Consider the following 18,608-nt stretch of genomic DNA (forward strand, 5'->3'; position numbering starts at 1 on the left):
TTGGAGAGTCCAGGTGATAAACATGCCTTCATGAAGTCCGGACTTGTCACACATTGAAAATGTTTGGACACCTCCGTTCTCGAAACACTTCAGGGCAGCAGTAGCTCAGTCTGTAGGGACTTGGATTGGGACTCAGAGGGTTGCCAGTTCAAGTCCCAGCACAGACCAAGCCCAGAAGCTGGTCTGGTAGCTGGAGAGGTGCCAGTCCACCTCCTGAGCACTGCCGAGGTGCCCTTGAGCATCATTAAGTCAACCTTTATTTAATAAACTATAAAACTCAATCATAACTGATTTAGTTAAACAGTTGGTCAATCATTTAGTGTAAGTGATCAACTGAGTGGGAGGTTTTTCAATATGTAATTGCACTGAGAAAACTAACTTTGTCCTCTTAACAGGGCGGTTTAAGATAACAAATTTAGTAAGAAGTCAATTGGAAACTGTTGAAAAGCCTTTTTTTTTTTTTTTTAAATTAATACACTTTGAGGTCGACGGTCATCCCCAACAAGTACACAGTTCTGCCATGACTTTTTGGGGCTGCATAAAAAGGAGCCATTGCAGTATCTATCCAGAAAACCAAGACAATCATTTTCAAGTGAGGATTTGATCGACAGTTTCCATTCACATAAGCCCAGGCAACTCTTTCTCTGCTTAATTTGTCCCATACATTTATATGAAACAGAACTTTCAGCTACTGATAATGAAAGCAGATTCCTAACAACAAATAGCAGAACCACTGAAATATCCAATGTGCACAATGCACTAAACACCAATGATTAGCATGATTAATGTTAGCCAGAAATATAATAACATGTAGGCTAATGCAAGCTTTTATTAAAACACAAATAGTTTTCGATCATGCCGGTTGAGTTTAAATGTATTTTTAATAGATAACTTGTTAGCAAGAGAAACAACTCATTATGTTCAGTGGTTCATCAGCACGCGCTCAGAGCACATTAGCACGGGGTAAAAAAATTGTAAAAAAAAAAAAAAAAGTAATGCAGACAAAAACAAATAGTTAATCCCAATTGTACTGTATGTTTTGAACTTGCTTTAATAAAAATATGTTGAAAAAAAAATCAAAACAGATTATATTTCTTTAAAAAAATAAAAAAAAAGTTCAATAACTTGCATGATCTTAAAAAATATATTAACCTTTTTTTTACCATAGGTTTTTTTTTACCCATAAACTGTAATGTTTTTTACGTTGCTGCTGTCGGTCAGCTGACTACATTTCCCATAATGCCATTGTTTACGTGTGGACAGGTCGCTTTCACTTAGCCCTGTGCTCTCCTGCTTCTTCTAAGCGTGATTCGTGTAATAATGCAGCCCTATCTTACTGTAATGTTTAGCTTCAAAATGAACCACTTGTTTGTCTGAATCGTCGTGGTCTACAAACGGAGCAAACGTCAACATGAAATGGAGATAACCCGTGCCAGGCCGTCCTTGTACGGAGAAATAGGTAAGTAGCTTACAGTCACTGAATAACAGAAACATGAAGACTAGTTTTTCCGGGTCTTGCTTCACGAGTGATGAGGTCGACTGATGGGGGGGGGGGGGGGGGGGGGTTGGTGTCTACAACTGCATTTGCTTTTCTTTTCACTTTGAGCAGCTGGCACAGACGTAACATTAAGAAGATAGACGTCAAAAGAAGAAGATAGCATGGTTTCTAAACAGGGCTAAGTTAGTGAGAGAGCGTGATTGCCAGCTTTAAGCTCGTTAGTGGGCTCAGCAAGCAGCAAAAGGTGCGAGTTGTGCAACAGCAATGGTCCTAGGAAGGATTGTCGACAGGAAACCAAACTGACAATCGGCTTGGCTTTTTATGAAGCTTTAATTATTCAGTTTCCGAGCATTAATTGACACCACGAAGCAGCTTGTTATCTAAAACATTCCTTCTAAAAGAGGGATTCTGTTGGTACATTTATTCAGTATTATTGTTCTTGAGAGGTCCACTATTATTTATTTATTTATGTACTCACTGTATGATTAGTTTGTTTTTATTTTTGAAGCACTTTGTCACTGTGTGTTTTTAAAGTCTATAGATTTAGCCTACTTACTTTCTGTTAACGAGTTCATCTTTAATGTAATAGGTTCTTTCATGGTTTCAATCTACACGACTACTACCAAACTTCTTTTCAAACTTTCTTTAATGCCTTTAAGACAATCAGAGACAAAGTCAAAAAATATAACTACATGGGGTGCTGGTGGCGCAGTGGTTGGTGCGCGCGCCCCATGTATGGAGGCTGTGGTCTTCCGAGCGGGCGGCCCGGGTTCGAGTCCAGCCTGTGACTCCTTTCCCGCATGTCATTCCCCACTCTCTCGCCCTGATTTCGGACTCTATCCACTGTCCTATCTCTCAATTAAAGGCACAAAAAGCCCAAAAATAAATCTTTAAAAATAAAAAATATATATATATAACTTCATTTGTTTAAGTCACAAAAATCACAGCTATGCTTGTTTAAAAATAAGTATAGCCTACAATTGAACGGGTGAGAATAACTTGGTTCATCTGAATTCAACCACACCCACTACCATTTATGAACAGACAGACTCAGTATTACTTTGATGTTCACATGTTTGCTAGCTCATGGTCTTGGATTCTGGACCGACCGGTCTGCAGTGCATGAGGCTGCTGCACAGGGCCGGGCCCTCCAGCTGCAGCAGTTAATCGAGGGAGGTGCAGCAGTTAACATCGTGGCAGTGGACTCCATCACCCCTCTGCATGAGGCATGTATACAAGGACAGACCCAATGTGTCAGACTGCTGCTGGATGCTGGTGCACAGGTGAGATGGTGACACAAAGAAATGCCGCACAAGAAGTTGATAGCTTTCTCCATTTGTGCATTTTTGACTAATTGGTGTATTTTTGTCCTCCGTGCTGCCCAGGTGGATGCTCGTAATATCGATGGCAGCACTCCGCTGTGTGATGCCTGTGCAGCAGGTAGCCTGGAGTGTGTGAAACTGCTGTTGGAGTATGGTGCAACAGTAAATCCTCCACTGTTTACCTTCTCGCCGCTTCATGAGGCTTGCATGGGAGGTGCGTCTCGTTACAGTACATACAACATCATACAAGAATGTGTTTCGAGCTATGCATCCATCAATCAAGATGTCTTCGCTTCATCCGTTCTGCACTGCCAAGCCTGAGTCCACGTTGTGTTTTTGTTCATAACTGATGAGGCCTTCGTATCACCTCGTTCCTCAGTTTTCTTCCTAAATAGCACAGAGAACATTTGGCACATGGCTAATTTGACTTATTTTGTAACTCATTGGGAATCATTAACCAACAGAAGCTCAATGTGTTACGAGAGCTCTTGGTTATTAGTGGGAAAACTTCTCAAGTTTCAAAATAAAATACCTTTAAGACATTGTGAGAAAATGGTTCTGGCTTTGCTTACTAAGGCAGGGGAACACAATCAGTTGATCGCAGTATTGTTCTGAGAGCAGATAGGTTTAGTTTGGAGAAAGCTCAAAAGGGAAACTGCAGCCAAAGTCTTTTCAAACTGAACAACAGCTTTGGTGATGCTCTGCAAATTTTGGAAATTTGTTTCCAGGCCATGCTTTAAAAATTCACTGAGCTGCAGAGGATCTTAATGAATATATATTTATTTGTGTCCCTTTGATACTGTTATTCCTTGGTCATTTTGTGCACTTATTTACTAATACATCTCAAAAAAATAAAAATAAAATCAATCATTTAATTTGAGTCTTTTATGAAAATACATCAAGATCTATGCTTTCTTGCTATATGTCTACAATAGCTCCTAGATTTCTTTTGACCAATAATATCCCCACACCCAGTCTCATTAAATTTGATTGAAGTCATTCACTTTAGGTTTCACAAAGCTCAAAGAGACGAGCAGAACATAGCTTCATCAGTTAGCCGACAAGTAACGGCATTGGAACATTTTGTGTTTACATTTGTTTTGCAACCTCAATTTTTTTGTTTCCCAAGGAATACTGGTTTTCACTTGCCCGAGTGTATTTAACTGTAAGGAAAGATGACAGCTTTAGATTATAAAACATGATATGCTTCTGAATCAACACGGAGCACACAAGGAGCTGTGTCTCTCTTTCACTTAGGGATACTACTAACACATCAATGTATCTCACCTGTGGTTTTGGACATGCCCACTTTTCAGCACTCAACAACATATTATTCAAAATTTCATGCCCCAGCCACATATGGTCTTACACTACAAAATATACCAAGATATAGGCGCTTGATGCTCTAATAAGGCCATTTAATTTCAACTTTAACTTAGTTAGGGGCGGATGTGGCTCAGTTGGTAGAGTCGACGCCCTTCAACCGAAAGGTCGAGGGTTCAATCTCCAGCTGGGCAACATGTCCAATGTGTCTTGCCCAATCTTGGGGATCTTGGGTCTTGGACACTTAACCCTGCATTGCTTCGGTGGTGGTGTATGAATGGATTAGTGTTGTACTTAGTCTCTGATGTACATCACTAAGTGAATTGTAGAGTTCTGAAGAGACGTACATGTTTCTCCTTTCTTTTTTCTCCCAATAGGTAATTCAGAGTGTGTTCAGCTCATGATTGATCAAGGAGCTTTCATGGAGGCTCATGACTGTCACTACGGCACACCGCTCCACGTAGCATGTGCCAGGCAACATTATGACTGCGCCAAAGTTCTCCTCAATTCAGGTGATTTCCTTTTGTGCCTTCTGATGTAAGCAGTAGCTTACATGAATTGCCACACTATGTTTGTGTCAGACCTTCTACGTTGTTAATTAACCAGTTTAATGTGACTCCAAAGTTCTGACTATTGTTGGATTTATATTATTTACTTCAAGTAAGATGCAGCTTTTACTTTATTTCTTTCTTTGGACTGTGAGTTAAGATGATTGTTTTACTGAATAACAGAAAAACAACTTCAGTGACTAAAGATTCATTGATTTTATTCTAAGATGATGTTTATTTAGTTAGATTTACAATATTATTGGATGCTATTGATTTTTGTAATTTAACGGCACAATCACATCAGAGCTAAACCGCTGCAACCATTTTGAGTATTACATGATTGGTTTAGGATTAATGCCTCACAGGTTATTGACTTGTTCATCTATGAGGAAGATATGAATCTTTTTTTTTTTAGAGATAACTGCTAACGATTTTGTTTTGTTTTTCTTTGTCTAAGGGGCAAATGTGAATGCTGCCAAGTTCCACGAGACGGCCCTTCATCATGCAGCTAAAACGAAGAATGTGGACTTGATTGATCTTCTTGTGGAGTTTGGGGGGAATTTATACGCCAGGGATAACCTGGACAAAAAACCAATCCACTACACCGGCCTGGCGTCTCCCTCTCACCTTTGCCTGGAGTTCTATGAGAGTAAGTTTGTTTATTTAGAGCGTGCAGCATTTAATTCACCTGTGTGGAAGATCATCTAAGAGCACAGATAAACAGTCGTTTCTGTTACTTTGTATTTCTCAGATACGCCCCTCAGTCTGCAGCAGATCAGCAGACTGGCTTTGAGACAGTCCCTCGGAACAAGAGCACAGGAAGTTGTTTCCAAGCTGGACCTGCCCAATAGCATCATGCGTTTTCTTTCTTACATACCACCTCCGGTCATTGAAATTTAATTTCAGGAACTTATGATGCAGCACTTTGCACAGAGTGTCTTCTGGCTCTCTGCTGGATCCCTTTCTGCTAAGTCACGACGAGATTTCCAATTTGGTAGACGTGCAGCACAGATGGCACCAGAAAACCAGTAGGGTACAGAGAAAATGTCAAAATTAAAATGATAACACAGTTATCCATCGCAAGAGCACAATCTGTTTAGGAACCGCAAGATAACCAGCATATGAAAACATCTGCTTTTATTTTATTATTCTATTTAACCTTTGTTTTACCAGGAACATTTTCACTATGAAAAAACAAAATCAGCAGCATGAAAAGTTTCACATGAAGAACAAACAACAGAGCAGAATTACCATCGGACCATAAATTAACAGCAGTCAGCAGTGAGCCGTGTATACACTGATCAAATGATCATGAATGTTCAGACAGGTTGGAGGTAATCTTTAAATAAACACCTGCCTACACACAGGTTCAGCAGACACAGAGTAACACAAGAATTCCTAGTGAGTTCTGATTATGGAATGACTGACTGTGAAGGCTGTTTCGTCATGAGCGGGGGATCCGGCCGAAGATTTCTGCCTTTTAATAAGACAGTTTTTTCTTACCACTGTAACTTTTGCTGCTTTGCTAAAGTGCTCATGATGGATAGGCCGGATCTTTGTAACATAACAATGAGTAAGGTCTTTTTACCTGCTCTTTTGTAACATAACAATGAGTAAGGTCTTTTTACCTGCTCTTTTGTAATGTTAACAGACAAAGAGTAAGGTATTTTACCTGCTTTTTGTAAAGTGTCTCGAGATAACACTTGTTATGAGTTGACGCTATACAAATAAAAATTGATTGAATTGATTGATTGATGACTATAAGAAAGTTTAGTCCAATATTTACCTCTGATTTTGTCCACAGTCTCTTCATTTACTTAAACTCTGCTACACACGGGAAAATCACGCCTTTATCTTCTTCGTTTTGCTGCAAACCATTTTACTAGGAAATCATAAAAAAAACAACCTTGGAGAGGAAAAGTGTAAAGGAAAGTGTCAAGTTTTAAATTCCAAGTCACAAAATTTCAGCGAGATCCATTTGGCCAACGGGCGCAAATATAAACACAGCTGCATCATCGGACTAAAGCGTCACACCATGAACAGATCAGAATTAACTTTACAAGAGTGATGTCTGGACTTTGAAGTTGCCATTTTATTCAGCTTGTCTTTGGTAAATAGTCTTTGGGAGCAAGCTGTGCTAACTTACTCCTCCTGTTTATTTTAGAACGTACTGCTCTGTCAGATTGTTTGCTGTTGTGTTGGAATGAGGTCCTGCAAACATTACCTTGCTGCTGGAATCTGTGTTTTCCTGCATAGATGTAGTGACATTCAAATTGCAAGTGGGAATATCAGCTGGGAACTATCAGCTTTATCCAACGGATGCAGAAATACTACGTGGAGTTGAATGTACTCGTATAACTGCTAGCTGTATCAGAGCCTTTAACTGTTGATTTTCTACTACAGATCACTTTGAATCCCTCTGGAGTTTTAAGTCAGTATTAACATCTAGAAGCATTTCTTAATCAACTTTAAATGAGCTGTCTTGCTCATAATGAATACGTGTGAGTGTGCAATGTTTGTAACAGTTTGTTGAACCCAAAGGGACCATGAAGTAGTCTGATTACAAGGACTTCGTATTTGTATATTTTCTGTAACTATTGATGTACATTTGTAAATAATACAGATGGTTCTACCTCTACGACATTAGTGTAAATAAACAGGACTGTTTGAAAACATTTGTCTTCTGTTGTACCTGAACTTTGTGAAAAAGTCAATTTTTTTCCCGAACATTTATGAGGATTTGTTCATGACAGTCTGCAGCCACAGTCTGATAGAACAAAAGAGCCACAGCCAAGCAGAGATAACAAAAGCAATCCTTTTGTCCAACTTTCAACAAATAAAGAACATGTCTGAACACGAGGCTCTGCTTCAAACAAAGCAGGTTTGACTGGTATCAGATGTAAAATGTCTGAAACCTCTTTTTACTTTATGGAACAAGAACAGTGATTGGTCAGATATTTGAATAGACTATTTTTAAGTAAGCCCACGTCATCTGTGTAAATCAGTGAAACATCAAAACACAATTTTGAGGTTTTCTAACAATGACTACCTTTATTCCAACATAAAAAAAGGACAAGAACTGAGTTTCTGCTTTCATAATACCAAACTTTAATTCCACTTTGCTTATACCTCACATTTTAAATTAATCAGCTATACATTTACATATTCAGCCGTTCAGGTTTGTAGCCCAACGTCAGAGAATAAGAAAAGATTCAAAGGAACGGGGCGCCAGTAGTGTAGTGGTTAATGCGCAGGTCCCATGTACAGAGGCTAAAGTCCTCCAAACGGGCGGCCCAGGCTCAAATCCGACCCGTGGCTTCCTAAACAGGCCTTGTTTAGTCAGTGTTTTTATCATAACTTTAATTCAATTCTAAATATATCCAAAAATTACATGAAGGACAAAACATTGAAGCATTTCCCCTTGTTGGAATAACGTTGATATCTGAGATGCTCATTTTGACGAGGAAGAACTGGGTTAGAGATATTGGATATGTAAATCCAGTCTATATCTATTAAATCTGCTTGCCACAGTTTACACCATTTCTCTCGAGATTGTCTCGTCAGTGGTTATTACTGATATAAAACCTTCACAGTATTTACTGTGGGGATTGAATGTGGTCGTTTTGGGCATGGTTTTGAATGTACAATATGCATATGAAAGGTTTAGTTGTTGGCCTACAAAGTTCATTGGTATCCACCATAGACTGTAAATATTACGGTATCCACCAATCATCAAACAAAACCAGGACACAGTTTGTTCCAGACAGCAGACATTATGGCAGGAGTTGCATCAAACTGAGGTGATTCAAAAAGTAGTAAGAAGCTTCAACAAATTGATGTTGTGGACAATTATTTAGTAATAATAGGAGATAGAAATAATCCAGAAATGGTTTGCCCTAAATGTGTTTTCAGCGATAAAGCTGCCTCCACTGATCGCCTCTAGAAGAGGTTGGCAACGGGCTAACCTTCAACGAAAAATAAAGAGAAAGGGTGAAGGGGTGGTGGAAAAGAAATGAAAGATTAGATGCTCAACAGAAATTTGCAGCTGTTAACAACACATTCAACAGCGCCTGACTTCAGCTGCTATTTAAGGAAGATGGTGTCAGCAAAGTTGAGAAGCTACTCCTTCTAGTGCCGTTTGCCCACTGAGAGCTATAAATACCGCAGGTTAAACGACTGACACTGAGAGAGAGAGGCCCCTTGAAGTCCACAACAACATTCACACGGTGTCTAGCTCGGCTTTGGTAGGTCTCGTAAAAAAAAAAAAAAAAACCTTGTTTGTTGGAGCTACGTGTTTGTGATCTTGTCTCAAAAACCTGCACCCGATATGTTACTGTGTGATGACGTGGATTAGTTAAACTGTCACAGGGAGCCACCCGCATGTTCTCTGAGATGTTCACACCCCAAGGAAGTCTATTCAGCTGCAGGGCTGAATTCAAAAGTTACTTCCTCTTTGTTCAGTTTCGTTTTTTTTAAAAACTCTGAACTTGTCTAAGGATTTCAAACCTCAGCCTGATAAAGTATCACTTCTTTACTTACCTGCGGTGCCAGCATGACACTTTCACACACCGACCACTGATAATCATCAGAGTAAAAACACTAAAGAAACACAAGTGTAGCAACAGATATGTTGGGTGCATTTCCCTCATGTAAATCTAGCTAAGCACAAATAAAGATGAAGCAATGTTAATGCAAATCATTCTGTTGACCCTCCGTATTGTATTGGTCATCAGTATTTTACAAAAGTAACCAGAGGTGGGAGGTTAAAGTATAGACTGCTTCTGATGTAGCAAAAATAGTTTCAAAATCACAACCTTAAAAAAGTTTACTGTCTACAATTTGTGCTAGTTTGAGGTTAATAATGTCATAAAACTAAATGAATGAGTTATAAGTTGAAAGAAGCAGAGTTTTCCTTTGCTTTTGTTTGCCTGATAAGTGTTGCAATGAACTGCTGGGCAGCTCTGTCAACAGTAAAAGGAAGTGACTGATGGGTTAAAGTATAACTGAGCTGAAGGTAGTGTTGCGTATCATGCAATCAGTTAGTCAAAGTCAGGACTCACACAATTGTACAAACTTAGGGTTTTATTTGTTCCCCAATGGACAACTCTTACTCAATACACAGATTCATTACATATTTTTCCCCCAGAGAATTGTTTTCCACTTTAGAGTATCCATGGTCAGTGTTCTTAGCGGTGTTCTTTTACATCGTATCAAACGTTGTCTGATGAGTCTTCCCACTATTGACACTGACACCTGAGGTTATCACAAGTTCTTGATCCCTTATATTGACACAGTTAACACTTACAACTGCACACATTCTGCCTGTAACACGGATGTCCTGACATTTAAATAAAAAACGCTAAAAGTTTAAAAGTCATGACATTGGAAAAACAAGCGGTACAAAGTTCATTTGAAACCTAGGCAGACACATAGACCCCTACTTCCACACAAAGTGTAAACATACATTTCAGCCACACTGTCATTTGTTTTGTAAACTAATTACATTTTTTAAAGACTCAAATTTGATGGATACTGGACGGAAATGATTGATAATGTTTTTCAGTGCAGCTAAAAGGACAAAAGTAAACGCATACAAATAGTGGTTAGTTGCATGAAAATGTAGCAGGAACTACTAGGACACATGTCTAAGAAGAACGCCTCGTTTCTACACATGTCTACACACCAGTCTCCTTCCTCTTTAGCGAGCCCTGAAACTTCTTGTCCAGTCTGGTTTTGGAGAGTGCCTGCCGCCTGAGTTTAGGGCCTGAGACAGGCGGACAGTTCTCATCTGTCTCCCCGTCACAGATGGGGGCAGAGATAATAGAAGAGCGACGCTTGGCTTGGACATTTTCTCCCTGTTGATCCGTGGTTGGAGCTCGCTGTATTTGGGCCATGGCAGTGCGTAGGGAGTTGAGCCATTGCTGCTTGTGGTAGACATCGTTAGCATGCAGGGTGTGAGACTGACCATGGGAGGGATCCAGAGAGCAGACACGAAACATGTTCTTGGCTAGAAAGAAAATAAACACAGTTAACGGGATTATCTAAAGCAGCAAAAAACAGGAGATACAAATCTAGGGTTATATCACTTCCTCCAAAGATTGGTGTTCCCCCTTAACAGGAATTTGAACCAGGAAGCCCAGCTAAGGAACCCAACCACTACCCAATTCCACTACTCTCCCTGAAACAATGCACAGATGTAACAACAGATCAAATGTGTGAAAAGGGTCTCATGTGTGATGAACAACTACTTCTTGGTTTTCATATTAAACTGAGTCTCTTTGAGTTGTTGACTAGTAATTTTAGGATGGACATCTTTCTGAAACATCATTCTGAATAACTAATGCAGAAAATAGTTTGCAGAAAAATCTCTTGTACCGTTAACATTTGTGCTGCTATAAAAAAATAAAAATAATTGTGCGATTGCTAAGTTAAAAGGGCAAATGTGACACCACGCTGTTGTAAAAGTTCATTTAATATACACAAAATACAGAGCACAAATGGAGAAAAGCCTTTTTTCTCTTTGTTTATGAACTGTAAATCACTGTAAATGACATCTGGAGTGAACTTACATTGACACTGTATTGTGAATCAAGTCTTAACTTTAGTAAAATTCACAATGTCAGTCAAACATTTGGAAACAAATCATGTAATGTTATCGTAAAATGTTAAATAAGTCAAATAATCTAATGTACAAAGAAATGCTTTCAGACTGCAGCAACAGATGTATCCCCATCTTTATCTGTCAGTTTTTAAAACCCTCCTGTAAAAGTAAAAGTTTAGGTCCGTTCTTAAATAATAATTCCTGCAGTACTCCTCCTCTAATGGCTCAGGGCAAGTAAAGAAAAAGTAAAAGACGTGTGGTGAAAATGTTGATATACATAGAAAATCTAGTTTGTAGATAATTCAGAACATACTTTAAAAGTTATTTTCATTAAGGATTATTCTGTTAATTATTTAATCAATTGTTATATAGGTCAGACAAAAGAAAATCATCAGTCAAAACCGACAAAATTGATTTTTTTTTGTGAATGAAATGTACATCCAGGAAGTCGATATCAGCCCATGTTTGGCATCTTTAGTATTGAATAATTAGAGAAAAGACTGAAAGACAAAATATGCCTCAGGGAAAATTAGTCACTGAAGAAGATACACCAGCAGGTGGAGTGGTACTCAACTCAACCTACCTTTCTCTCCATTGGTGAAAGCCCCTCTGAAGGACCCTCCCATACGGATCTCTCCATCCTGAAGGTCCTCCAGAGACATGTCTCGAACTGGGATGGGCTGTCGGTACACCTGGAAGCAGCTCCTCTCGTTGCGAGTGACCGGTCGGGTCAGCACCAGGAGCTCAGAGAACAGAAACACGTGCAGCCTCTGTGAAGGAACACAGACATCTGTTTTAATAGAAGACTAAAAACATGTGTGGAGAAGGTAACAATAAAGGGGAATCCTAATTCTCTTACCGAGCCACTCTTGTTCCGCAGCTCTCCATGGCACAGAAGTATCTTACAGTTGTCTATAAGAGGGTCCCGCTGCTTTTCATCCAGATACTCCAGTTTGTCTATATAATACTGGCACTCAGACTCCCCTTTCCTGATGTTGATACCAGACAGAATCTCCTGGATGATAGTGATCTAGATGATTAAAGAGAGACCTATCAGTTAGCAATTTGGGGTAAAAAACAAGACTGAATAATCAATTAAATAAAGCAAAGTTATTCATAAGATTTAATAACTGTATGCAGGCAACATCACTGTGATTACAAATGTTATACGGATAACACACCGCTCTCTCCAGACTAGCTACATCTGGGTGATCGGGAGGAGTGTGTCTGAGGATCTCCCGCAGCAACAGCGGGTATTTCACGAGCCGTGAGCGCGGGATGTCCAGGAAACTCCAGAGATCCAGCTTCCTGCTGAAAGGCGACTCCAGACAGCGCTGCAGGTAATCCTGCACCAGCTTGTCCTGCTTCTTCTGGTCCAGCAGAGCTTTAGCTGCAAGCTGGTTGCTGCAGTAGTTTTTGTAAGCGTTCAGACCGGGCAGCTGAGAAGAAACAGTAAAGGTTACTTATTTGACATGCTCTTATTGATGTAGGGATTCCGGTGATGCGGATATGGCAAAAACAAAACATGTATTTATACATACCCAGTCTATAACTATCTGTCCAATCTCAGCTACTGTTCCATCGGGGCCAGTTCCCACCGTCAGTTTCATCAATAACTCTGCACACGAAAGACCACAAATGGTCAGAAACTCTCTTGTTAAAACATGGCCAGTAAAGGAATAGGCGGGAGTAACTTACCCTCGTGTAAGGGAATGTATGCGTCCAGGTCCCCAAATATGTGAGCTAGTTCCCCCTCAGTCATGATGTTGAGTTTGAGCATGGGATCATGGTATGCCTGAAAATGAGGATAAAAGCGCAGTGTGAGTACAAAAAGAAGGGTTCTCAAATGTTTGGATTTATAGATTACATTTTTAAGGAAATGTCTGTACCTTTCGAGCAAGTTGGAGATCCTCGATGAGATCCTGCTCTCCTCTGTAGAGCTCATGGATCGCCTGGAGAAGAATCACAAAAGAACAACGGCTGGATGAGTTACACTTCTGCTCTGTGAACTTTTAGAGTGCTCTGGACTTCACAAAGTGTTAGACTGCAAATACCTCTTGTCTCTTTATCTCTTTAGTGGAGAATGCGTTCTTCTGATGGACGTCAAGTGTCTCCGACCACAGTGTGCTGTTTCTGCGCTTAGTGGGAGTGGGACCTGCTGCCTTGCTGCTGGCTTTGAGGGACATCCCTGGTGACTTGCTGTCACTACGTTGGGACATTGACTAGGGAAAAATGTATTTCACAGTCAGACATAGAATATACTTGTTGAAATGTAAACATTGGTCCTTTTGTAGCGAGAGGGACGGTAGTGTGTGACGTCTACCTGGATGGTCTGACCAAAGCGCCGCACAGCTCCATTCTTGGACGGAGAAATCAAGTTGACAAGGGATGAAACTTTTGCCAGAGGTCGAACACGCTTGTTGCTGGGTTCCTGGAAATGAAGGACGCAAATTGTCTAAAGTGCAACTCTATTGTGACAAGCTGAAGTTTTTTATGAAACAGTATGTCTGCACAGTAAATGCAAACAAAAAGCACTATGTCAACAGTGGCTTTGAACCTTCCCTCAAACCTCACGGTTATACACTCTAAGGTCACTTTCCTCAACACATCGGCTAATAATATACAAATATTTCTACGCATATAAATACATTATGCATGTTCTTAACAATGAATAAAATGCATTTTATGTTTAAAGATAAATCATCATCACTAACTTCAAATGTATTTTTCAAGCACAAACTGTACAATATGTTAGAAATCATCCAAAATGTCTCTTTGTATTAATACATTCCTAAAGTCCCTCCATTACACAAACACATATAAGAGGTCCTTAAATCTTTTGTACAAGGTGAATTTGCCTCTGAGCATCAACTTGTTCTTTTCCATCACCAAAAACTTTAACCATGTTTTTCTTCAAAAGGTCAACCATACAGATCACCTTACAAAAAAGTTCACCATAAATAACAATAACACTGTTCAAAAGCTACTCTACTAATACCTCTGTATCATTTACAACATAGTTGTTGACGTAGTATTAGCATAAATCACACTGAACAGAATGTTGGGAAAAAAATCCCCAAAAATGTTTCTGATATCTTTTAGCTTTCAACTTGTAAAACACGAGAGCATTAATATCTGTCTGCATGAGAATCTGAGTCACATGAAAGGATTAAGGATTTTTTTTCCTGCGAGGACTTGTTTGTGTACTCCACACACTCTACACATTCAACATCAACGGCCTCACTGGAAGCTGCCCTGACTCTCACCTTGAGGTCGAAGCTGGACAAGCTGACTGTGTCATCCTCTTTCTCTTTGCGCTTTCTCTTCTGCAGCGAAACGAAAATACAAACTGGTTACCGTCACCATCAGCTTAAAACACTCAAAACCACATGTCAAATGTACGGCTCATGATGGTTATGCTCTGATATGGATAGGTGTTGTGTTTTCTACTTACTAAACTGAAGTCCCAAGGTGTCCCAGGAGTGAGAAAAGTGAACGAGCTGCCTCGCTGCAGTGGAGGCCTAACGAGAAAAAGAAATAAAGGTTGAGCACAATGACAGTAAGTTTAGATGTACTCGACTGAAGAGTGAAAGGATAAATAAATAGGAATAAATAATCTGCTGAAGATATGTCTATTACATGTGTCTTTTATGGATAAAGAGGGAAGGAATCTAATCGTCCATGAAGTCACAGGCAGATGAAACACAGCACAATAAGAATGTCAGGGTATCAAATACAACTGAACTTAAGCTGAAATACAACGGCTTTGTTATTTCTTGCTTATGATGGTGGTCACTCAGGAAGAAAATGTCCATTTTGAACAGTTTAGCTTGCTAATATCATGGATTATATTTTTGTTCTGGTCACAGATATGTCTCAGCCAGGTCGAAGCTGTGGATAATAGCTGTTAAGATAAAAGTTTGTAACTTGTACAATCATACAAGTAGTCTAGCTGCTCACTGCTGTAGGAAAAAAAAGAGTACAGAAAAGTACAATGTCTCCTTAGGGAAAGGCCAAGATCACCTGAACACATCACTACACAACTGATTTCTTGTTCTCCTGCTTTGAGGTAATTTAACAGAATAACAGAGTTATGCGGGAAGATATTAGAAGGTAAGGACGATAAAGTTGCATGCAGACATTGAGATTTAAAATGTGGCTTTAAAATATATTTAAGTGTTAAAACAGAGTAATAATGCCGAGCTAATAATCATGTTGTTAATGTTAATTGAGTCATGCATTATTTTGGTGTCATTATAAATTGCTACATTCTTGGAAGGTAGTCATTAAAGACAGACAAATATTGGCAATTAAACCCTATCTTCAGATATCGATGCATTTTACAGTGAATATAGTGCATTTTTTTTAGAATCTGCAAATGCAAAGTAAACACAGTGCAGGTTTAACTTTGTAGTCAAACTTTTCAACCAAAACATCTCCCACATGACTTTAAAGAAGGCCATTGCATTTTATTCTATTGCTAGTAGTGAGACTTTAATGAAACACAAACCATGAAATCTCAGAACTACTCTACTGTTGCCCAGTACTGATAGTATAAATAATACCAAACCAATTAATTAGGATAAAATGTTAAGATATTATAAAAATGACTTATTGGCCAATAGGGCCATACAGAATATCTCACTGCACTAATTGATAAATGCTGAAATGATAAGTCAATGAACAGAACAGAATACCTCTCTAATAATTTTCTACACTCAAGGCTGCATCACAACATCTTTTTAGACTATCAGTAATTGTACAGTATTTAAAAAAAATGAAAAATACGTATTAGTCGCAGTAGCATTTGATCATATCTTCACTCCTCTGTTTGCTTTTACCTGTGACATGTTTTATTAATAAGTAAAATCCCGGATTACACAATTTCTAATAAACAGCCATGTCGCAACATTTACCTTGACTTTATTTCTTCGACATTTGCTTCACACAGAGAGGAGCTTACTACAAGAAAGACTGAGAAAACAATGGCTTCCTATATGTACTTGAACGCATCATTTGCCAGTTAAAAAGAGCAGCTAATTCTCGTCGCAGTTGCCAAACAATGAAATCTTAGCTCGAAATATGCTCAAGATTTGCGAAGCGAGACTAGAAAGTCACATAAAATATATTTGTATTAATACAGGAACAACTCACTTCTTGGAGTTGTTTCTCCGGAGTGTCTGTGGAGAAGGCTCTGCGGCGCTGATGACACTGGTAGTCGACGTCCTCGGTGACATCCTACGCAGTTTCGGCTTCTTGTTTTCCGCCGTCCTTACTCTAACCACTTCATTTTCTTCCATTATTCGGGAGGCTCCGTTTTAAAATATGTGTGTAATAAATGCTGAGTGGAAAAAAAGACGAAGTTAGACTGCAAAACTGACCCGATGTGTACAAAGAAAGCAGAAGATCGATGACAACAGACAGACACACACCACGTCGGAAGTTTGAATATGGCGGATTGTTGGAAATGGACCAATCAGGAGAAGCCTCAGAGCTCCGCTGCTAGGATACCATAATGTGGGAGGTGGCCAGATAGCTTTGAATGTAGGTTGTTATTGTAGGGTATGGTCTATTCTAAACAGGGCCACATGTTTGATTTTTTTTTCTGCCAATTAGAATAATTATAATAATAAAAAGTATTATAATAAGAAGTCATGATAATCAGCATAGTCATCATAATCTGTTAAAAAAAAATTATGTAATAAGGTATATGGCCCTACATGGTTTATTTTATTTCTTTATTTCATTATAAAAGGTCCAACGCATTTAATCTGTATTCCTGTTATTTTACCTTACATAATTACTTCAATGAATTAACTCATATTTACCATGCAACATATTTTATGTCACACATATTACATTTTAATCACTACTGAAAAACTATTTGCTTTTCAATGTGAAGAAAATAATTGCTGCACCTTAAACACGTTGATATAAAAAACAGTCAATAATTCCATTCAAATGTTGGGCTTGTCTGTTTAATGATATATATTATCTTAAGACTTTGTAATGTTACACCACAAAAGGAGCGGGAACTCGTACTCTGTGAGTCTCTTTGAGAGCCTCTATGTGGGACGACACAACCATCAGTCAAACTAGACATGATGAGCTCCTTGGACCCTATAGCTCTGTTCTTCTTATGCACATCATCACCTCAGTAGGGCTTTCCATAAAGCTTTAATCAATATACCTGTCAGTCATGTAAAATATTGAGCATGATATCGCTGCTGTGGTGTCTTCATAAAGCAAAGGAAGTGATGGCATTTTTTTAGATAGCTCCTAATGGACCAGAAGATTAGTATTATGCTGTCATGTGGGAAACAGTTTTTTTCAGCAGGAGCCATTCATTTAGGAAATGATAAAAACATCACAAATGCATTGATATGTTAAATAGAGAATCTGCTCACAAGGTCTTTTTAGTAGCTGCCACTCGTCTAGAATACATTTTAGTTTTGAAGATGGGTCAGATGTTCTTTAAGTGTTCAAAAAAAATACATTCATATGTACAGCTTTATAACAGCTATCTGTTGTAATGAAACAAGATGTCACAACAGCTTCTAAATGGACTTTTCGATAACAAGGTCAGGAAGGCACTTTTATACTCTGAAGTCGAGTTCATGTTAACAACTTGATTATTTAAAGCAACATGAGCCTTTCGACATTTCTTATGCAATACATTTCTATTGACAAAGTCAGGTTCGATGAGGCAAATGAACTGAATTCTTCTGTGTCCACAGACTTCAGGAGGAGGAAGAAAACCTTGAGTGCTCAGAAGAAATATAGTTTTTTATGTGACGTTTACAGAGTAAAGATGATTGTAACAAAAGACATGCAAGGACATGAAGGAATACTGTAGCTGTTGTATCATCCAACTTTATTGTAATTACATTAATTGTCGGATACAGGTACTGTCATTTCTCTAAAGTGTAAAAAAAAAAAAAAAAACAGATAGGCCGATAGAATTTTTATATTGTTGTACGGCAAAAAAATTCATCACAATAATATATTAATAATAATATAATATATTGCATAAAAGAAAATATAACTATATATAGGAAAGTTTGATGGGATGAAAACCACATTTATGGTACCAAACTTTAGTCATAAAAAAACAAAAATTAATACAAGTAAGCTTTTTAAAATCTGAAAGTAAATCCCTCTTTATAGTTCAGTTAGTTCTGTCAGCTAAACCTTGTTGTAATACAGAACTTCAGTATGTTTTGCTTCAGGTTTACCGGGTCTGGTGTAACTCTTATGGTGGCTAATTTAGCAAACTATAGAGTCATATTGATGTGTAAATTACATTACTGAGTCTG

The 18,608-nt window shown here is 38.6% G+C and overlaps 2 protein-coding genes across 3 annotated transcripts; one reads left to right on the forward strand and one right to left on the reverse strand.

Moving 5' to 3' along the window:
• The first annotated feature begins 1,226 nt into the window (after positions 1 to 1,226).
• LOC132972705 (ankyrin repeat and SOCS box protein 13-like) lies at positions 1,227 to 7,364 on the forward strand. Of its 2 annotated transcripts, XR_009672934.1 has the most exons (7): positions 1,227 to 1,459; positions 2,582 to 2,781; positions 2,884 to 3,034; positions 4,521 to 4,655; positions 5,149 to 5,340; positions 5,443 to 6,269; positions 6,310 to 7,364. XR_009672934.1 is itself a non-coding variant. In XM_061035737.1 (6 exons), exons 1-6 carry the CDS (start codon positions 1,417 to 1,419, stop codon positions 5,589 to 5,591), a joined length of 870 nt encoding a protein of 289 aa, XP_060891720.1. In that variant the 5' UTR covers positions 1,227 to 1,416; the 3' UTR covers positions 5,592 to 7,364. The 2 variants fall into 2 exon arrangements, 1 of the variants encoding a protein (XP_060891720.1); XM_061035737.1 differs by having other exon boundaries at positions 5,443 to 7,364.
• Positions 7,365 to 9,755: 2,391 nt separating this feature from the next.
• On the reverse strand, positions 9,756 to 16,646 carry LOC132972706 (neuroepithelial cell-transforming gene 1 protein-like). Its single transcript, XM_061035738.1, has 12 exons — positions 16,447 to 16,646; positions 14,747 to 14,813; positions 14,559 to 14,618; positions 13,616 to 13,723; positions 13,347 to 13,514; positions 13,182 to 13,244; positions 12,991 to 13,087; positions 12,834 to 12,910; positions 12,474 to 12,731; positions 12,152 to 12,322; positions 11,876 to 12,062; positions 9,756 to 10,698 (listed from the first exon to the last, which is right to left on the reverse strand). The coding sequence occupies exons 1-12, from the start codon at positions 16,590 to 16,592 to the stop codon at positions 10,367 to 10,369; spliced, it is 1,734 nt and encodes a 577-aa protein (XP_060891721.1). The 5' UTR covers positions 16,593 to 16,646; the 3' UTR covers positions 9,756 to 10,366.
• Positions 16,647 to 18,608: the final 1,962 nt, after the last annotated feature.

This window comes from Labrus mixtus, chromosome 4, assembly GCF_963584025.1.
Source record: "Labrus mixtus chromosome 4, fLabMix1.1, whole genome shotgun sequence".
Classification (NCBI taxonomy): Eukaryota; Metazoa; Chordata; class Actinopteri; order Labriformes; family Labridae; genus Labrus; species Labrus mixtus.

Excerpts from the sequence above, each read along its gene's own strand:
- LOC132972706 (XM_061035738.1), bottom strand. The coding sequence starts at position 16,592 with ATGGAAGAAAATGAAGTGGTTAGAGTAAGGACGGCGGAAAACAAGAAG. Across the intron at positions 13,245-13,346 it reads AAGAGATAAAGAGACAAGAG|GCGATCCATGAGCTCTACAG; the intron begins GTATTTGCAGTC and ends ATTCTTCTCCAG. Across the intron at positions 13,088-13,181 it reads ATCTCCAACTTGCTCGAAAG|GCATACCATGATCCCATGCT; the intron begins GTACAGACATTT and ends CCTCATTTTCAG.
- LOC132972705 (XM_061035737.1), top strand. The coding sequence starts at position 1,417 with ATGGAGATAACCCGTGCCAGGCCGTCCTTGTACGGAGAAATAG. Across the intron at positions 1,460-2,581 it reads GTCCTTGTACGGAGAAATAG|CTCATGGTCTTGGATTCTGG; the intron begins GTAAGTAGCTTA and ends CATGTTTGCTAG. Across the intron at positions 4,656-5,148 it reads CAAAGTTCTCCTCAATTCAG|GGGCAAATGTGAATGCTGCC; the intron begins GTGATTTCCTTT and ends TCTTTGTCTAAG.